Here is a 17,554-nt window from a genome sequence, read left to right on the forward strand (position 1 = left end):
ATCCGGCCTGCTCCTGCAAATGCTCATCTCGCGCCCTTTTCTTTCTATTTTCCGGTGGTTACTGGGGCTTGAACCAGGGCCTCCTGCTTGCCAGGCAGGCTCTTTTCCACTTGGGCCATGCCTCCAGCCCTTTTGCGTTGGTTCTTTCCTAGGCATGGTCTACGTTTTTGCTCAGGTGGTCCTGGTCTGCGATGCTCCTGTTCGTTCAGCTGGGGTGGTGGCAGTCGGCCCCGACACCCAGCCACTGACTGAGATGGAGTCTTGAACGCTTTTATGATTGGGCCCAGCCTCAAGCCACAATTTTCCAGGCTCTGCTTTCCAAGTAGCTAGGATTAGGCCCCTTGAACTGGTTGTTTATTTAGGTTGGTCCTGGAGCTGGAACTCAGGGCCTGGGCGCTGTCCCTGGCTTCTTTTTGCTCAAGGCTAGCACTCTACCTCTTAAGCCACAGCGCCACTTCTGTCTTTTTCTATATATGTGGTGCTGAGGAATCGAACGCAGGGCTTCATGTATGCAAGGCAAGTACTTTTACCACTAGGCCATATCCCAAGCCCCTGGGTTATTTTTAGAAGGCCCAGAAGACAGAAGGAAAAGCATGGCCGGCCTCTCTTGCTCCCCATCTGGGGGGACGGTGTGGAAGAGAGAAGAGGACAATGTGGCTTCCCGTGTCACACCCAAGGCTCACAGTCTCCAGCCCCGTTTCCTTCTGTCAGCTCTTCCTCCCTCAGCCCTCTGCTCCCACCACTCTTGCTGTCCTCCTCGGGTGGGGGTGCTGCCCCAGGGTCCCACAAACCCGACCTGCCTGTGCTGGTTGCAGCTGGCGGGGGGGCAAAGGCGGAGCCAGGGCTCCGGGGTAAACAAAGGCTTGGCCGGCTGCCCAGAGGCAGAGAGGCCCTGCATCTGGACGCCGACCAACGTCTGCGCGGGAGGGTTCTGGGCTTCTCGGCATCCTTCAGAGGCTGGGCGGTTACCAGGAGGACACCCGTGCTCGGGACCGGAGCAGGACGGGTGCCACCCGTAAAGCCAGGACCCTCTCGCCCACACTGGGGCTCCCCGGGGGTCCACGCCACCCACGGCACCTCCCAGCAAGACGAGGTGTCTGCCGTGCCAGCCCCGGGGTCTGGGCCAGCCGCCGTACACGCTCGCGTTCACAACCATCACGCGCACAGGCCCTGCTACCCGAGGTCGGGGGGGGGTCATTCTAGGACCCCAGCAGACACCCAGAAATGCAGACACCCAGTTAGTTCTTCATGGGAAATGCAAGCATGGCGTAGCGTTTGCACAACTCCCTCCCCATCCCTCTGAATGCTTCCAGTTCCTTCTAGAGGACGGGTTACACCTCACGCAGCGCAAGGCCGCGCGCGCGGTGGTCACACTGGATGGCTGGGAAAGGCCGAACACGTTCAGGCCCCGCCGGAACGTCTTCCCGACTACTTTTTATTTTGTCAGTCGTGGGGCTTGAACTGGGGGCCTCGGTGCGGTCCCTGAACTCTTTTTGCACAAGGCTAGGGGCTCTACCACTTTGAGTCACAGCTCCACTTCCCCTTTGCTGGTGACTAATGGGAGATCAGAGTCTCACGGACTTTCCTGCCGGGCTGGCTTTGAGCCACGATCCTCAGACCTCAGCCTCCTGCGTCACTGGGATGACAGGCGCGAGCCGCCCGTTTTCTGAACGCTTCTGATCTGTGGTTGGTTGATCCAGTGGACGGGGAACCCCCGGCGGTGGAAGACCACCCACCGTTGGACAGTTGTTTTGTGACACCAAGTTTGGAATGGTTTGAGATGTAGCCACCCCAGTCCACAGTGGGCTGTTTGGTGAGGGGCCTGTATCCGAAAGCAAGACCCCATCTCAAAGACTAAGCCGGGTGTGCTAGCACAGGCCTAAAACACCAGCTGTGCAGAAAGCAGAGGCAGAAGGATCCCGGTCTAAGGGGGTCCTTGGGCAGAAGCAGGACCCTACAGGGGGGAAGAAGGGCCGAGGGAATGGCTCAAGTGGTAGAGCATATGCCTATCCAGGTCGTGAGTTCAAATCCCCAAACGGCCCAAACCCACTATAGCCACAGCACTCAATAATGAGCAGCCATCTTGCCGAGCTGGCCACACAAACATCACAGCCATGTGAATAGGAAGCCAAAGAGAAGCGGGTCGCCATTATGGACTGGCGAGCTCCGACTCTCGTGGAAGGTGCCGGTCACGTGACTCGGCCCGTGGGTCTCGGTGTCCCATGACCCTCCCCCCCCCCGCCCCCCGCCGCCAGCAGAGGCCGTGGCCGGGTACCGCTTACCAAGATCTTGGTGGTGTAGGCGCTGTTGATGGCTATGGCGTTGACCAGCAGCTCCAGGGTCTTGGCGTTGATGGCGCCGGGCTCCGGGATCTCCTTGTAATGGACGTCGCCCACGTAGGCCTGCACCACCGTCATGCGGTTGGTGGTGAGCGTGCCCGTCTTGTCCGAGCAGATGGCGGTCGCGTTGCCCATGGTCTCGCAGGCATCCAGGTGCCGCACCAGGTTGTTGTCCTTCATCATTTTCTGGGGGGGTGAGGGGGAGGGGAGGGGGGTGAGGGAGGAGGGGCCGCCTGCGCCCCTCCTCTCCGCTGTGTCCCGCGTGGCGCGGATGGGCGCTGCGGGACGAATCTGCGTCCCCTTGGGGAGAAGGTAAAAGTCGGGGCCTCTGGGCGTCCGGGCAGCTCACGCCTGTAGCCCCGGCTACCGGGGATGCTGAGATCTGAGGAGCGTGGTTCGAGGCCAGCCTGGGTGGACAAGGACGTCGGACCCTCGCCTCGAATTAACCGGCGAAAAGCCGGAAACGGAGCCGTGGCTCAAGTGGAGAGAGCGCCAGCCTCGAGGCAAAACCTCAAGGCCTTGAGTTTAAGCCCTGGTGGCGCTGATGTGTGTGTGTGTGTGTGTGTGTGTGTGTGTGTAACACGCGCATGGACGCACAGAGGTTGAGTGTTCACCGATTACTTCAAATATCTTCCTTTGTGCTCAACACAGCCGTGTCACATTTGGTTATGGGTTTTTCTCGAGTGAGACTTTTTTTTTTTTTTTTTGGCTGGGTTATGTACATGTTTATAGATAAAGGAAAATAACTGGAAAAACATCACATCGATGTCATTATCTCTGGAGGGATAGAATTTCAGACTTTTGTTGGCTTCTTTTTTTTTGTCAGTCGTGTTGCTTGAACCCAGAGCGCTGCCCCCAAGCTCTTTCTGCTCAAGGCTAGCCCTCTCCCACTTGGGACCACAGCTCCACATCTGGTTTCCTGGTGGTTCACTGGAGGTAAGAGTCTCATGGACGTCCCTGCCCAGCCTGGCTTTGAACATGAGCCTGAGGACCTCGGCCTCCTGAGCGTAGCTAGGATCACAGGCGTGAGCTACGGGTGCCCGGCTATTACTATTTTTATGCCTCTTTTTGTCCTCGGCCCTGCATCCCATTCCTAGCTGCTTCTAGGTTCTTGAACAGGGATGCGAGGCAAGCAATTCTCAGGCAGGTTCCTGGCAGTGCTGGTGCCGTCTGACCAGGAAGACATGAAAGCTGCTAACCGCTGCATCAGATGGCGTCCCGGTCTGTGACCAGGGATTCGATTTCCTGTCCCCTTGTTCCTCGTGAAGACTCTTTATAATGAGGATAAAAGAGGAGTAGGAAGCCGGGCGCTGTGGCTCACTCCCGTAATCCTAGCTGCTTGGGAGACAGAGATCAGGAGACTGTAGTTTGAAGGCCAGCCAGCCCAGGTAGAAGTGTGTGTGAGACCCCATTGCTACCACGGCCGGGTGTGGTAGTGCATGTCTGTACCCCCATGACCCAGGACGTGCGGAGGGCAGAGGGCTCACAGCGTCTGCTCCCCCAAACCAGCTCTCGGGGACCCCAACAAGGGAGGTGCCACTCACCGCCACCCCGGGCGGGGGGCCCCTGCCAGGCCTTGGGTACCGGGGAGCTCTGTGCTGTGAGCCCCCTGGGCGTTGCTTTGTGAGATGGAGTTTATTCGAGAATCCTAAAACAGGGAGGCGATCAGTGGGTATCTCTTACAGTGGCAGAGCTGCCACTCCCTGGCACCCGCCGCGAGAGCTCCCTGTATGAAATTACACCAGAGGGCACAGTCCAAATCCAGATGCAAACTGAAGCTGGCCGAGCCCCGGCGGGCCTGCTGGCTTCTCAGAGCAAGGGAACGCGCCCTCACCTCCACCGTGTGGGGGGGGACCACCTGGCATCGCACGCTGGGAAATGGGAGCCCAAGGCCCTGCGCTCGACGATGGGGGAACCCCAGGGCAAAGGGAGCCTTTGAGGAGGGAGGAGGGAGGAGCTGGGGCCACCCACAGAGGCTAGGAAGCACAGGGTTCTGGCTCAACGATGACCACTGCATTAGCAGGCAGGGGTGGGCGGAGCCTCGGTGGGCGGGGTGGGCGGTGCCAGGGGTGGGCGGTGCCTCAGTGGGCAGGGGTGGGCGGAGCCTCAGCAGGGGTGGGGGTGGGGGGTGGCCATGGGTCAGAGTTTAGGAAAGGCCCAGGCCCGAGCTTCCCCAGCAGAGCCCTGGTGACCTGCAGGTATGGCCCCTTACATTTTCAGTCTGTATCGGAGGGCAGGGGGGCCCCCCTAAAACCAGACTCTCAGCTGCGCTCAGGTGGCTCACGCCTGTCATCCTAGCTACTCAGGGGGCTAAGATCAGAGGACCGCAGTTCAGAGCCAGCCTGGGCAGGAAAGTCCATGAGACTCTTAGATCCAATTAAGCACCCCCCCCCACACACACCAAAAAAAAAAAGCCGGAAGTGGCGCTGTGGCTCAGGTGGCAGAGCGCTAGCCTTGAGCACAAAAGCTCAGGGACAGTGCTCAGGCCCTGAGACTGGTACCAAAAACAAATGAACAAACCAACCAACCAAAACCCCCCCGACTCTTTCGGTGCCCCTTCCTCACTCTGCGCGCCGAAGGCCTCTCACCGGGAGGCAGGCTTTGCCTCCCTTGGCTGCGATGGAATAGTAGGTTTTGGCCTGCATTTTTTGTTTTGTTTTTTTTGTTTTTTGGTGCCAGTCCCGGGGCTTGAACTCAGGGCCTGGGCACTGTCCCTGAGCTGCTTTTACTCAAGACTAGCCCTCTGCCACTTGAGCCACAGCGCCACCTCTGTGTCTGTGGTGCTGAGGCACAGAACCCAGGGCTCCATGCGTGCGAGGCGAGCGCTCTACCGCGAAGCCACGTCCCCGGCCCTTGGCCTGCCTTTCACTCTATACTTTGAGGCTGCTGGGGTTGGAACCCCAAGCTCTGGGTGTGTCCTACTACTGAGCTACAGCCTAGCCCAATTTTAATTTTTTTTTTTTTAAATTTGAGTTGACGGTGAATAAAAGTCCGGAGAGTTGCCGTCGAGCCCGGATTTGTGGCTTAAGGAGATGGAAGGTGTGCGGCGCTCATAAGGCAACACTGGGGCCAGGGGCCGGCTTGGCCCAGGCTTCTGGAGGTGCCTGGGCTCTTGGGAACCCCTCCCCCATGCGTTCTGTCTCCGAGCCCCTGGGCACCTGTGTGCCTTGCCCGCCCCGCCCCCCGGCCGAGCCCCCCACGGACCCCAGCGACGGCACCCGGCGCGGCCTTGCCCGCCCCGCCCCCCGGCCGAGCCCCGCCGTCCGCCCGCTCACCTTCACCGAGTAGGCCAGCGAGATGGTGACGGCCAGCGGGAGGCCCTCGGGCACGGCCACCACCAGCACGGTCACGCCGATGATGAAGAACTTGACGAAGTACTGCACGTACACGGGCGTGCACTCGGGCAGCCACGGCTTCTTGTTGACCACAAAGGTGTCCACGGTGAAGTAGAGGACCAGGATGATGACCGTGATGGCTGACATCACCAGGCCTGCGACACAGGGGCACCTGCTCAGGGGCCTCCGGGAGGGGCGGGGACCCCGAGAGCGCCCACTCCTAGGGCTCTGGGGTCAGCCTGACCCCAGCTCCCCTGGTAGCCCCCGCGGAGTCCTTGCGTGGTGACCCGGAGCGAGTCCTTGGTCCTCGGGGCGCGCGGGCCCCCTTCACGCGCTTTGGCCGGGTGACCCACGTGGAAACGCGTGCCAAGTGCCCGGGCGGTGCCGGCTGTCCTCAGATAGGAGCTGAGGGGGCTGCACGGGGCATCGACGGCCCTGTGAGATGGCCGCAAGTGGCTCAAAGTGACAGAGTGCTAACCTCGGGAGGAAGAGCTCAGGGACGGGGCCCAGGTCCTGAGCTCAAGCCCTAGGACTGGCACACACGACGCTGAGGGGAGAGATAAACCCCATTGGGGGCCGGGTGAGGTGGGGGGGGGGCCCCCCGGGGGCATGTGGGCCTTGAAGGGCACAGGGCCGCGGGCACCGTGTGCCTCCCATGAGCCTCTCTGCCTGTGGCGGCAATGGCGGATGGAGGAATTCCCGGGGGCCTGTTGACCCCCCCCCCCCACCACACCTCCAGCTCCGGAGCCTCAAACCCGGCTCCTCTCTCCGTCCGTCTGATGGTGGCAGGGGCGGGAAGCCAAGCGCCCAGCAGCCGGGAGCTGTCACCAGGCCCCCGAGTTTAAATATAGACGACCAAGCCTATAATTTGCTTCCTTTCCCCGCCTGGTGGTGTCTATAATTAGAGCTGGGAGACAGCCACGGGGGGCGGGGGGGGGGGGGAGAAGCCAGCTGGGGAGGCCTTGAATGTCATCTCCTTAGCCAAGAGGGGCTCCGGGGCTGGGCCCGGGGGGCCGGGGCGCACCCTGCAGCTGGGCTCCGCTGTCACCAGCCGTCACGGCAGCTGTCACCTTCGCTGGGATTGTGGCGCAGGGGAGCAGCTCGGGGCGGCTCCCCGGGCGTCCGGCCCCGCCCTCCACCTCTGACTCTCTTTTGCAGACTAAGGGTGGCCAGGATGAAGCGTAAGTCCACCCCCGTTCTCCCCTTCTCTCCCGCGGCGCCCATTGCCCTCGGGATGAAGCGCGGGCCGGCCTAGGACTCCAGGCCTGCAGCCTCTGCTCCTTGGGCAGCCACAAGTGCTTGGGGTGCACGGAGCCCTACAAGGCAGGGACCCCCCCCACCCCGTCCCCCGTCGCCCGCACACTCACCTGCCTTGCCGATCTGCACCGCCAGCTTGGTGAGCTTGCCCTGCAGCACGGACTTCTCCTTCTTGTGCATGTTGGCCTTCTTCTTGTCGTCCGCGTCGCCGCCCTCGGCGCTCTTCAGGGGCTGCATCTCCATGGCGGCCGCCCCGTCCTGCTGCTTGGCTGCGGGGGGGGGGGGGGAGAGCACCCACGTGTGCACACAGACACGGACACGCGTGCGGGTCAGCCCTGCCTACCCGGTGGGGGTCCCCGCTGCCCCCTCGGAGCCCCGCATGGCCGGCACAGAAGCAGGGATGGGACGTGTCCCGTGGCACTGGAGTCTGGTCCCCGGAGGTGCCCTGGTCGCGCTGCCTGGGACCAGGAATCGGGGGCACAGCCTGGACTCATAGGGCTTCACCCCGATTCCTCTTGGGGTCTGACTAGGCCCACGGAGCCAACCGCAAATGGCCCCTGGACACCTCGCGTACTCAACAAGACGGAGGGCGGGGGCTGCCCAGCGCGCCCCGAGGGCCTGGTGGTTGGGATGACAAAGGGACAGAGTTTCAAAGGAAAAAGCGGGTGGGGGTCCCCGCGTTTGGGTGTGCCTGCCGGGGGTACGGGGTTCCCACTTGCAGAGGCAAGGGCTTTTCAGCCCCGGGTCGGAGGAGGGCCTGGGTCCTTTCCAGACAGAGGCGGGACAACCCTTCTCTACCTGTACCGGTCTCCAAGGACCAGCGTCCGGACTCGGACTTCCACCCCGCGGGCAGAGGCTCCGCAGAGGCCGGGCGGGCACAGCCCCTCCGTGAATTTGGCCCTGCACCACAGATCACGGCTTCACCCCACCACCCCACAAAGGCGCCAGGCCCCGCAGGCGAGGCCACGGGGACTCGCTGCCGGGTCGGTGCCGACGGTTACCTTTGCTCTGGTTGCCGTCCACATTGCCATCCTGCATTTTACCTACATGACAAAGAATTTTAACAGACAACAGAGAACAGACAGCACAGGTTGGTCATCACCCAGACGTCACAGGTCACGGACTTTCACATCACAGACGGAAGGAGGGCTGGGCTACTGGGGGACACTGAGGAGGCCCCGGGACAAGGGTCAAGCTGGTGGTCACGTGAGCCACCAGGCTGACGGTCTAAGTGGCTCTTGACTTTCTAGAAGACTCAGAAGAAAGGCCTTCCTTCCTTCCTTCCTTCCTTCCTGTACTGTGGCTTGAACTCAGGGCCTTGTGTTCTCCTTTAGTTTCTTTTCACCTAAGGCTGGCTCTTTGCCACTTGAGCCACAGCTCCGCTTCCAGCGTTTTCCTTTTTTTTTTTTTGGTGGTTAATTGGAGCTGGCTTTGAACTGTGATCCTCGGATCTCAGCCTCTTGAGTAGCTAGAATTACAGGTGGGAGCCACCAAGGCCTGGTTGGGAGAGGATGCCTGTTGGAATCCTTTCAGCATTCCTTAGAGAATAAAGGACCCGGTGTGAAGAGTCTGCTGGAAGGGAAAAATCGCAGGCCCCGACTGGGGCTCTTATGGCTAGCTTGGCTACTGTGTTTGAGGAATGGAAAACTTGGCTCAGCCTATATATATCCTTTGTCTTTTCCAGTGAAAGAGAGGGAGGGGGGGAAGAAGAAGAAGAAGAAGAAGAAGAAGAAGAAGAAGAAGAAGAAGAAGAAGAAGAAGAAGAAGAAGAAGAAGAAGAAGAAGAGGAGGAGGAGGAGAGATTCATTGCAGGATGGAAAAGGCATGGAGCCGACCTGCCCCCACCTTCTGTTTCTGGCTCCAGGGTGGGGGTGGGGATTCTCCTTTCCCCTTGTCTCTCTGAAGGCTGGCAAGCCCCCGCCCAGCACCCTTGAAAGCAAACAGGGCAAAGAGCCGGAAGGGGTCTCCTGAAGTGTCTGGGACCCTCCGGGAAATGACCTGACCCCAGGGGGAAGAGCTCACCCTGGCTACGGGAGTCTTCATGCTGTGGTTCGGGCTGCGTGCTAAGGCCGGCCTGAGCCGACCCCGGGCGCCCTTCCCACACCGGGCCCCGCCGCCGCCTTCTGCAGGGACGGCTGAGTCTGCGGCTCCCACCGTCACCGTCACCGGGCTGCCGGTGGCCTCCTCCTTAGCCTTGGCCAGCTCCGACGGCCACTACACACCGGCCTTCACCTGTGCCCACCTGTCTGTCCACCAGGCCCGTGGGGCTCACCCAGAGCCCGGTGGCCGGCTCATCCCCGAGGAGAGGCCTGAGAGGCTCGGCTACGGGTGCCCAACATGATAACCTAGGCCTCCCTCTTAAGCGACGGCTGGAGGTCTGCCTGGGTCATACGGGGAAAGTGGAGCCCGGTGTAGGGCATCAAGGGGGGCCCGCTGGGATGTTGGGGAGCAGGCTGGCTGTGCCCCTCCCACTCTGTTCCCCCCTAACCACGCTCCTGGCTCGGCTCTGGGCCATTCCGAGGCACCTTGGCGGCGCCATCCCTGCATTTACCGCAGAGGGAAACTGAGGCACAGGGAGGTTCAGGCGGAGCAGCCCGGAGCCCAGCCCAGCTTCTACAGAGGAAAGCCCCACGGCTCGACCGTAAGACGCTCTCACTGGGTTCAAAGGCAGCAGGGAGCAAGCTTCCTTCTTTTCGAGCAGATAGAAACAAAGCACGCTGTCATTAGTATTGTTTTTGTATCTTACAGTGATTCCACGAACTGGGCTAAGGGGCACCGAGGACGAGGCGTCCACCCTCGTGCTCGGTTTCTCCCGGGGCCTCTCTGTGCGCTGCCGACCGCCAGACGTGCGCAAGCCCATCAGCCCCAGCCAGCAATTTCCTCTTTTATTACCGGAGAGACAATCAGGCGCGCGAGGGCTGGAGGAAGGGAGCGCCGTTCCGGGAGCGCTTCGGTGCAGATGGCCTGGTTTGTCAGGAGCGAGGGACTGATTTAGGAGCTCTTCTCAGCCAAATGGGTGCCTGCCTGGCCCTGCTCTGGGGTGGGACATCCAGCCGAGGCCCCACGTGCGGCCTGGGGGGGGGGCGGGATTCACGACGAGGGGACTGGGGTCAGAGCCGTGCACTGGGGCCCCACGCAGCGGCTCGGGACCGGCCAGTTCTCCCTCGATGGCAAGGGGCGTGGGCATGAGTGGCCTAGGTGTGCAAGGTTCCTGTGGGGTTGCCCGGAGACACAAGGTTTGGGCAAGACAGTCTCCTAGCGAGGAGACCCAGGAGTTCTGGCTTCTCCTCCTGTACCTTTCTTCCCCATTATATACATCTATGTCTATATCTATATCTGTATCTGTATCTGGATCTGTATCTCTATCTCTGTATCTATATCTATATCTCTATATCTATATCCCTGTGCTGTGTGAATGAACATCCAGAGTCCTCAGGTGACCCCGCCATCCATCCCGATTAGAAGTGTGGCCACACGTGACGTAGGAGTAAACAGACACGTCATAAGATCACCAAGGCAACAGGAATGTCTCCCAGCTGAGAGGACCCCCTCAGTCTTGTCCAGGTGACCTTGGGAGAGCGGAGTTGGGGTGGGGTTGGGGTGTGTGTGTGTGTGCGCGGGGGGGGGGGGGGAATCATGGCCAGCCAAGGATTTTTCTAATCCTTATTATCTAAGTCTTATCTTATTATCAAGATTTAGTTCAGAAGAGGGAGGCGGAATGCCACTAGGTTCCCTCTTGCTGACCGAGGCAGGGTCTGGTGCCTGACCATTGGTTAGAATTCGGATTCCCATGGCTGGCAGGGGGCGGGGTCAGACACGGGCACTTCTGATCATGCCCTAGGGGGTGCCCGAACTGTGGGCCCTTCAATCACTTCTCAATGTCAATGGCTTTAAGTATCCCCCCCCCACCCCCCCCAATCTCCTGGACCAAGACTATGGGTCACAGCCAACCCAAGGGCTCATCTGGGCAAAGCCCCTCTGTCAAATAGCCCGGGAAGCCTTGCTTCTACACCGTGAGCACTTCGGGCTGCAAAACTCACGCCCTGTTCCAGGCTCTCACAATTTCTGTGACAAGACAGGGACCGATTCAATCCGGCGGCTCGCAAACCTTTCTCGAGCAGCGTTGGGATGGAACCCAAAGCCTTTACACATCTGCCGTGCTCTGCCACTGAGCTACAGCCCCAGCTGTGGGTTGTTTTAAGACGGGATCTTGTTCTATAACCCAGGCTGGCCTCAAACGCTCAATCTTCCCACCTCAGGCTCCCGAGTGCCGAGATTACAGGTGTGCACCAGCAGTATTTCCCGCGTGAAAATAGCCTTCCCCACGGGGTCATTTCCTTAGGGGAATAGCCTCTTCGTTTCCTTGCATAACTTACAAGATACAGCCCATGGGGGTAGGGGGTAGGGGCCAGGGGGCCGAGATCCCCGGAACAAGTAGACACCTGTCATGCAGCCAGGTCTGGTTTCTGAGTTCAAATCCCCACTCGGCTACTCTCTAGTGTTGGGACTTGGACTAGTGCCTTGATCTTCTAGATCCTCATCTTTAAAGTAGGGACAGGAAGACGTAGGCAGGAGGCTGTCCCGAGGATTAAATGAGACAGAGAGCACAGAATGCTTGCAGGAGTACCTGGCATCCAAGAGGTGGCTAAGGACGGAAAGCTGCTCATCTTTCCTGCATGCTTTCCTTGGATGCAGGGGGTTCCTGGTTGGAGTTTGGAAGTGAGTCCCCCCCACCTCTTTCTCTCTCCTCCTGGAGCTGGTCCGTCCAATTAGCACCTGCCTGCCATCCCCTTGGCAAAGGTGTCATTTCCGGTGGCTTTGCCTGTGCTGGTTCTCTCTGTCCCCTCCCTCCCAGCCCTGATGTCCTCCTTCCTCTTCCTGGACTAGATCCACCCCTGAATCAGCACCTGTGTGCAGAGGGGCCTTGGGCAACCCCTGGCGTCCTTGCCCACTCTGAAGACAGGTATCTTGGTGAGAGGTCTGGGGTGGGAGTCTGTGGGCTTTACAGGAGAGATGACAGAAGGAGAGAGAAAGCTATAGGCAGAGCCTGGCCGGCAAGGATGCAGGGGTGTGTGTGTGTGTGTGTGTGTGTGTGTGTGTGTGTGTGTGTGTCCTTCTGTTTCTCTCTCGGCTCCTTTACAGTTCTCACCCTTCCGGGCACAGTCTGGCCACCATCCTGCTCCCTAGCTCAGGGACAGGATAGAATCTGAGCCTAGAGAAGTCTTATCTGAGGGGGAGATCCCAGAGCCGCTGTCTTTGCAGGGCTCAGGCTGGTGGGTGCAACCCCCGCCCTGCCTGTGCATGAGAAAGGGGCGATGAAGACCCCAGGCCCCGGGAAGCCCCCCTTGCCCGCCGCCCAGGGGCAGCAAGAGTGCAGACCACAGACGCTCCAGCACAGCCAACAGCAAGAAACACCCATCTACATCCGGGGGAGAGACTAGCCCGAGTCCAAGCACCACTGCCCGCGTGATCCACGAGAGAGAGAGAGAGAGAGAGGGGATGGGGGGAAAGACCCGGAAACCGGTGGCTCAGCCATGCTGCGGGCCAGGCCGAGGCCCTGCTGCCTCCCGGGGGTTTGGATCGGAGGCCGGGTGCCTTGGCGCGGGGCCCAGAGGCAGGCTGCAGCTCAGGTCCCGACCCCCGGGCCACCTTCCCGGCGCAGGGCCAGGAGCGTGCTTAGGAGAGGGCCAGGCCCGGCAGGACACCGCTTTGGGGGCTAAAGAGAGGCCCAAGTCATGTCCTGTTGTGTGTATGGGGGGGGGGTCCCATGGCCCCAACAGAGCCTGTGTTTGGTGGTTATTAAGGGGTGTGGAGTTGATGTCCTGGCCGGCCCTGGCTCCCCTCCTAAGCGCCCGCCCCACGTGGGGGACGGAGTGACCCACGCCCCTCCGAGGTGGGCGTGGCCTGGAAGGAGGAGAGAAAGGCGGCCCGGGGTGGAGGAGAGCTCCCGGTGGAGACGTACCATTGACTAGGCTGGCGTTTGCGCCATCAGCAGCATCGGCAGCTGCTGCCCCGTCTGCCGCTGTGGGGTGGAGGGATGGAAAATGAGCGTCACCAGGGAGGGAGCGACAGGGACGGGGACCGCGGGACTCACACCAACAGACACTCCGATGGAGGGGGGGTGGTGAAATGTTCCCATGGAGGTGTGCGGGGTGCTCAGAACCAAGCGTGGAGCACAGGAGGGCGGGGCTCAGGAGGATGGCACTCTTCTTTGGGGGGGGTTATATCTGCTTAAGTGGGGGCCCCCACAGTTGGGCCCTTGGGTCCAGCGGCCCATCAGGGCGGGACAGCCGGTGGCCGTCAGTCAACGCAGAACGTTCCGTGACCGGGGCGGCACGGAGGGCGTGGGCTGCGCCCTCCGGCGCGGTGTTGGGGTGTCCTGGGGGAGCAGGAGGCGGCGGAGGCGGCAGTCAGGCCTCCCTCGGGCTGCTGCCCGTCGCCCGTCTGCCTTCCTTCCCTAACCAGCCCGCCGAGGAGGAGGAAGGACACACGCCGTGCGTGGGGTGGGCGGGGTGGGTGGGGCAGCTCTGTGGGTGCTGGGGGGGGGGCACAGAGGTGCTGTGGCACCCCGTGAGGCGAAGTGTGTGCAGAGGGCGGAGGGGCGACTCCCCCGTGGCCCTCGGAGTGAAGCCAAGAGGGGGCGGGGCGAGGCCTGCCCGCCCGCCTGGCATGGCCTGGGGCACAGAGGGACATGGGGGGGGACCCCCGCAGGGCTGGGGTGTCCTCAGGGTGTGTGTGTGGCTGGGCCAGGGCCTGGTGGCGAAGGCTGCAGCTGACTCTACCAGCCCCGGGCGCCCCGGGACGTGTCTTACTGTACCTGGTAGCTGAAGGCCATCCCCCTTCTTCACACCTGTGTGATGATTTTGGAGACACGTTAATGAAGCGGCACACACACCCGTGTCTCCTGCTCACGCACGCACGCACACACGCGGAGGAAATGGGCACGCGCTCTGAGCGGCGTCTCTGGCTGAGAGATGGGATGAGGGAGGGCAGAGGAGACGCGGTCCCGCCCCAGCTGCTGTTTTGTTTTGGGGAGCATCCCCCTGTCCTCTCTCCACGCTGAGCTGTCTGCTCACGCCCCGCCTCCCCGAGCGGACTCCTGGGGCTGTGGAGACCTACCTTCATCCCGGATTTCAGACCTCCGTCTGCACTGTGGGAGCGTCTGGGGTACCCAAGAGGGGCCGAGGACCCCCACGTGGGGCCGGCGCCTCTTACCTGACCACTCAGCTCCGCCCTGCTGTCTATGCCCCCCCCCCAGCACAGAACGCCCCCCCCCCACGCACGGACACTGCCTGTCATGGTGTCCCCTGGGACTGTCCTCCCCCTTCCCGCCCCCCAGCACCACTGGACTCTTCTCCCTGGCAACCACAACACACCCTCGATCTCTCCAAGCTCCAGACTTCAGCTCAGCTCTGTTGTTCTTCTGGGGACCCAGAGGGAGCCAACATCTTGGGGGGTGGGGCTGATCAGAAATGGGCTCTGCCCTCCTAGAGGGTCACTGGCCTCTCCTCTCCCTCCCCCCAAGGCCCCGGTGGTTCCGGGTGCTGGCCCTGAGACTGGCGTCGACTGAGGGGGCGGCCACGCGGGGCAGGTGGCACGGAGGTTTCTCGTCTGAGCCCTCTGCCCTGTCCTGGGGGTGCTTTCACCATAGGTTCCTCCCCCACCCCCATGTCCGGGGAGCCCCGGAAGGGAGCAGGAGGAAGCACCAGGGCAGGGGGGTACGTTGGAAGGAGTCAGGGAGCCACCGTTTAGCTCTGCTGGGCCCCTGCCTGGGGTAGTAAGCCTTCGCGGGGCAGAGGGTCGGCTCTGCTCGGTGCAAGGAACACTAAGCGTGGACTTGGACCGGCCGTCGGGGTGGCGGGGCGGGGGGGGTCCCCTCAGCACGGCGGGCGTGGCCTGGAGGGGAAGGGGGGCCTCCACGACAGGACTGGACAACACAGAGACCGGACAAGACCCTGGAGATGGAACGGTCAGCCCGCCTGACCCCAGCAGGGCCTCGGGGTGCGGGAGGGGGCTGCGGGAAGCGGGGAGCGAACGGACGGACGAACGAACGGGGGACCAACCACAGAGCAGCGCGGCCTTGGAGGCCCCTCCTCCCGTGTGCGCGCGGGAGGCCGGACTCACCTTTTTTGTCTTTCTTCTCTTCCTCTTCTCCGCCGGCCCCCAGCAGAGTGAAGATGATGCCGGTCTGAGAGTTCACCCCGACGGCAGTCACCACCATCCGCCCGGAGCCCTCCATCACGTGGGTCCCTGAGGAGGGGCGCCGCTGGGTGACCACCGCCTGCGGCCAGGGCCCGGCCCGGGGCAGAGGGCGCAAGGCCGGCCCAGTGCGTGCTGAGAACGTGAGTTCCCTAGCAGTGAAGGGTCACACCCTGTGTGTGTCTGTGAGTGTGTGTCTGTTGGTCTCTGTGTATCTGTGAATGTGTGTGCGCGTGTCTGTGAGTGTGTATGTCTGTGCATGTGTGTGTGTCAGTCTCTGTGTGCCTGTGAGTGTGCGTGTGCATGTGCATGTGCATGTCGGTCTCTGTATGTCTGTGAGTGTGAGTGTGTGTCTGTGAGTGTGCATGTGTCTGAGTGTGTCTCTGAGAGTGTCTGTGTGTGCGCGCGTCAGTCTCTGTGTGTGTCTCTGTGTGTGTCTGTGAGTGTGTGTGTGCGTGTCAGTCTCTGTGTGTGTCTGTGAGTGTGTGTGCACGCGTCAGTCTCTGTGTGTGTCTCTTGTGTGTGTCTGTGAGTGTGTGTGTGGGTGTCAGTCTCTGTGTGTCTGTGTATGTGTCTGTGAGTGTGTGCGTGCATGTGTGTCTCTGTGTGTGTCCGTGTATCTGTCTGTGAGTGAGTGTGTGCGTGCGTGTGTCTCTGTGTGTGTCCGTATGTCTGTGAGTGTGTGTGTGCGTGTGTGTCTCTGTGTGTCCGTGTATCTGTCTGTGAGTGAGTGTGTCCACGCGTGTGTCTCTGTGTGTGTCCGTGTATCTGTCTGTGAGTGAGTGTGTGCGTGCATGTGTGTCTGTGTGTCCACGTGTCTGTGAGTGAGCGTGTGCATGCGTGTGTGTCTCTTGTATGTGTCTGTGAGTGAGTGTGTGCATGCGTGTGTGTCTCTGTGTGTCCGTGTATCTGTCTGTGAGTGAGTGTGTCCATGCGTGTGTCTCTGTGTGTGTCCGTGTATCTGTCTGTGAGTGTGTGCGTGCGTGTGTGTCTCTGTGTGTGTCCGTGTATCTGTCTGTGAGTGAGCGTGTGTGTGTGTCTCTGTGTGTGTCCGTGTATCTGTCTATGAGTGAGTGTGCCTGTGTGTGTCCGTGTATCTGTCTGTGAGTGAGTGTGTGCATGTGCGTGTCTCTGTGTGTCCGTGTATCTGTCTGTGTGTGTGTGCGTGTGTGTCTCTGTGTGTGTCCGTGTATCTGTCTGTGAGTGAGTGTGTGTGCGCGTGTCTCTGTGTGTCCGTGTATCTGTCTGTGAGTGTGTGCGTGCGTGTGTGTCTGTGTGTGTCCGTGTATCTGTCTGTGAGTGAGTGTGAGGGTCTGTGGAGGGATTTCTGAAGATGGCGTTCCTCAGGGCGCCCCCGGCTGCCATTCCTCAGTCCTCAGGTGCCTTGGGGGTGCCCGCCTCCCTGCTCTGGTTTCTGTTCACACTCGGTGTCCTCAGCGTCCTCTTCCCCGGCCGCCCCCCCCCCCACTCCCCACTCCCTCCGGGCGTCTTCCTCTTCCCAGTCCACTCCCTTCCCCCTTCACTCCGTCCCCTTCACTAGATTCCATGCCCCAGCACAGCGGGGACCGTGTGTGTGTGTGTGTGTGTGTGTGTGTGTGTGTGTGTGTGTGTGTGTGTGTCCCATTAACCCCAGGGCACAGAAGGTGCTGACCTTCCCCTTTGCATTTCTAGAACATTCTGCACCCCTTCCAACTACTGAAACGTTGCACGTGGGGACCTCTGCAACTGGACTCGGCGGGCTCCTATTCACACGCTAAAACCCAGCTCAGCACCACCTCCTCTGGGGTGTTTGCTCTCTTTCTGGCTTTCAGACAGCACCTTCTCACACCTCTCCTGCAGATGAACTGGTTGCCAGTCTGCTCCCCCAAGCATGCCCGAGCTGGGGTCCCACGGACAGGGCTGGGGGTGAATTACTGGGGCGGTCCCAGGGCTCAGTCCGGGTCTGCCTTAGAGCAGAGGGGAGGTCTGCTGAGCTCTACCAGACAATCAGGGTTTGGGGGGGGGGTCCCTCGTGATGGCTTCCTGACCCTGCGGGAACTCCCCTACACCAGCGTTAAAAATACCAGTGTAACCAGACACCCCTAAAACCACTCTGGAGAGCTTCAACTCCCAACGAGATCCTGGCCATGCACAGAGGCCGGCCCCGGCCCCTCCCGCCATCCCCCACTTTCTCCATTTGCTCCCTGCCCTCCAGCACCGTCCTGTCTCTGGGCCTTTGCCCCTGCTGTCCCCTCTGCCTGGTGCGAGGCTGGCACCCGATAGATTCTTCTCAGGCCGGGGAGGGGATGTCCTGGGGGTCACGTTAGACAGGGCTCTTGGGACCAACCTCCCGTGAGTGGACCAAGACCTGGGATACACCACCTCGGGGTGGTGGGGACACCCCGACGCTGCCTCCCCCCCTCCCCAGGAACTGCCACCCCGCTC

At 61.1% G+C, this 17,554-nt stretch overlaps 1 protein-coding gene and 1 long non-coding RNA gene across 3 annotated transcripts in view; one reads left to right on the top strand and one right to left on the bottom strand.

The window, feature by feature from the left end:
• The window catches only part of Atp2b2 (ATPase plasma membrane Ca2+ transporting 2), a 118,716-nt gene that overhangs the window by 21,708 nt on the left and 79,454 nt on the right, over nucleotides 1-17,554 (bottom strand). For both annotated transcript variants that reach the window (XM_048356234.1, XM_048356233.1), the window contains exons 6-12: nucleotides 15,056-15,181; nucleotides 13,749-13,781; nucleotides 12,894-12,953; nucleotides 7,933-7,974; nucleotides 7,042-7,200; nucleotides 5,615-5,829; nucleotides 2,283-2,525 (exon numbers count right to left, since the gene is read on the bottom strand). In XM_048356234.1, the coding sequence (XP_048212191.1) occupies nucleotides 2,283-2,525; nucleotides 5,615-5,829; nucleotides 7,042-7,200; nucleotides 7,933-7,974; nucleotides 12,894-12,953; nucleotides 13,749-13,781; nucleotides 15,056-15,181 (878 nt within the window). The remainder of the gene's footprint in view (nucleotides 1-2,282; nucleotides 2,526-5,614; nucleotides 5,830-7,041; nucleotides 7,201-7,932; nucleotides 7,975-12,893; nucleotides 12,954-13,748; nucleotides 13,782-15,055; nucleotides 15,182-17,554) is intronic.
• LOC125358807 lies at nucleotides 6,743-17,071 on the top strand. The gene is made up of 4 exons (XR_007212399.1): nucleotides 6,743-6,855; nucleotides 10,359-10,495; nucleotides 15,102-15,273; nucleotides 16,802-17,071. It is a non-coding gene; the product is annotated as an uncharacterized LOC125358807 (long non-coding RNA).

This window comes from Perognathus longimembris, chromosome 10 (genome assembly GCF_023159225.1).
Source record: "Perognathus longimembris pacificus isolate PPM17 chromosome 10, ASM2315922v1, whole genome shotgun sequence".
Classification (NCBI taxonomy): Eukaryota; Metazoa; Chordata; class Mammalia; order Rodentia; family Heteromyidae; genus Perognathus; species Perognathus longimembris.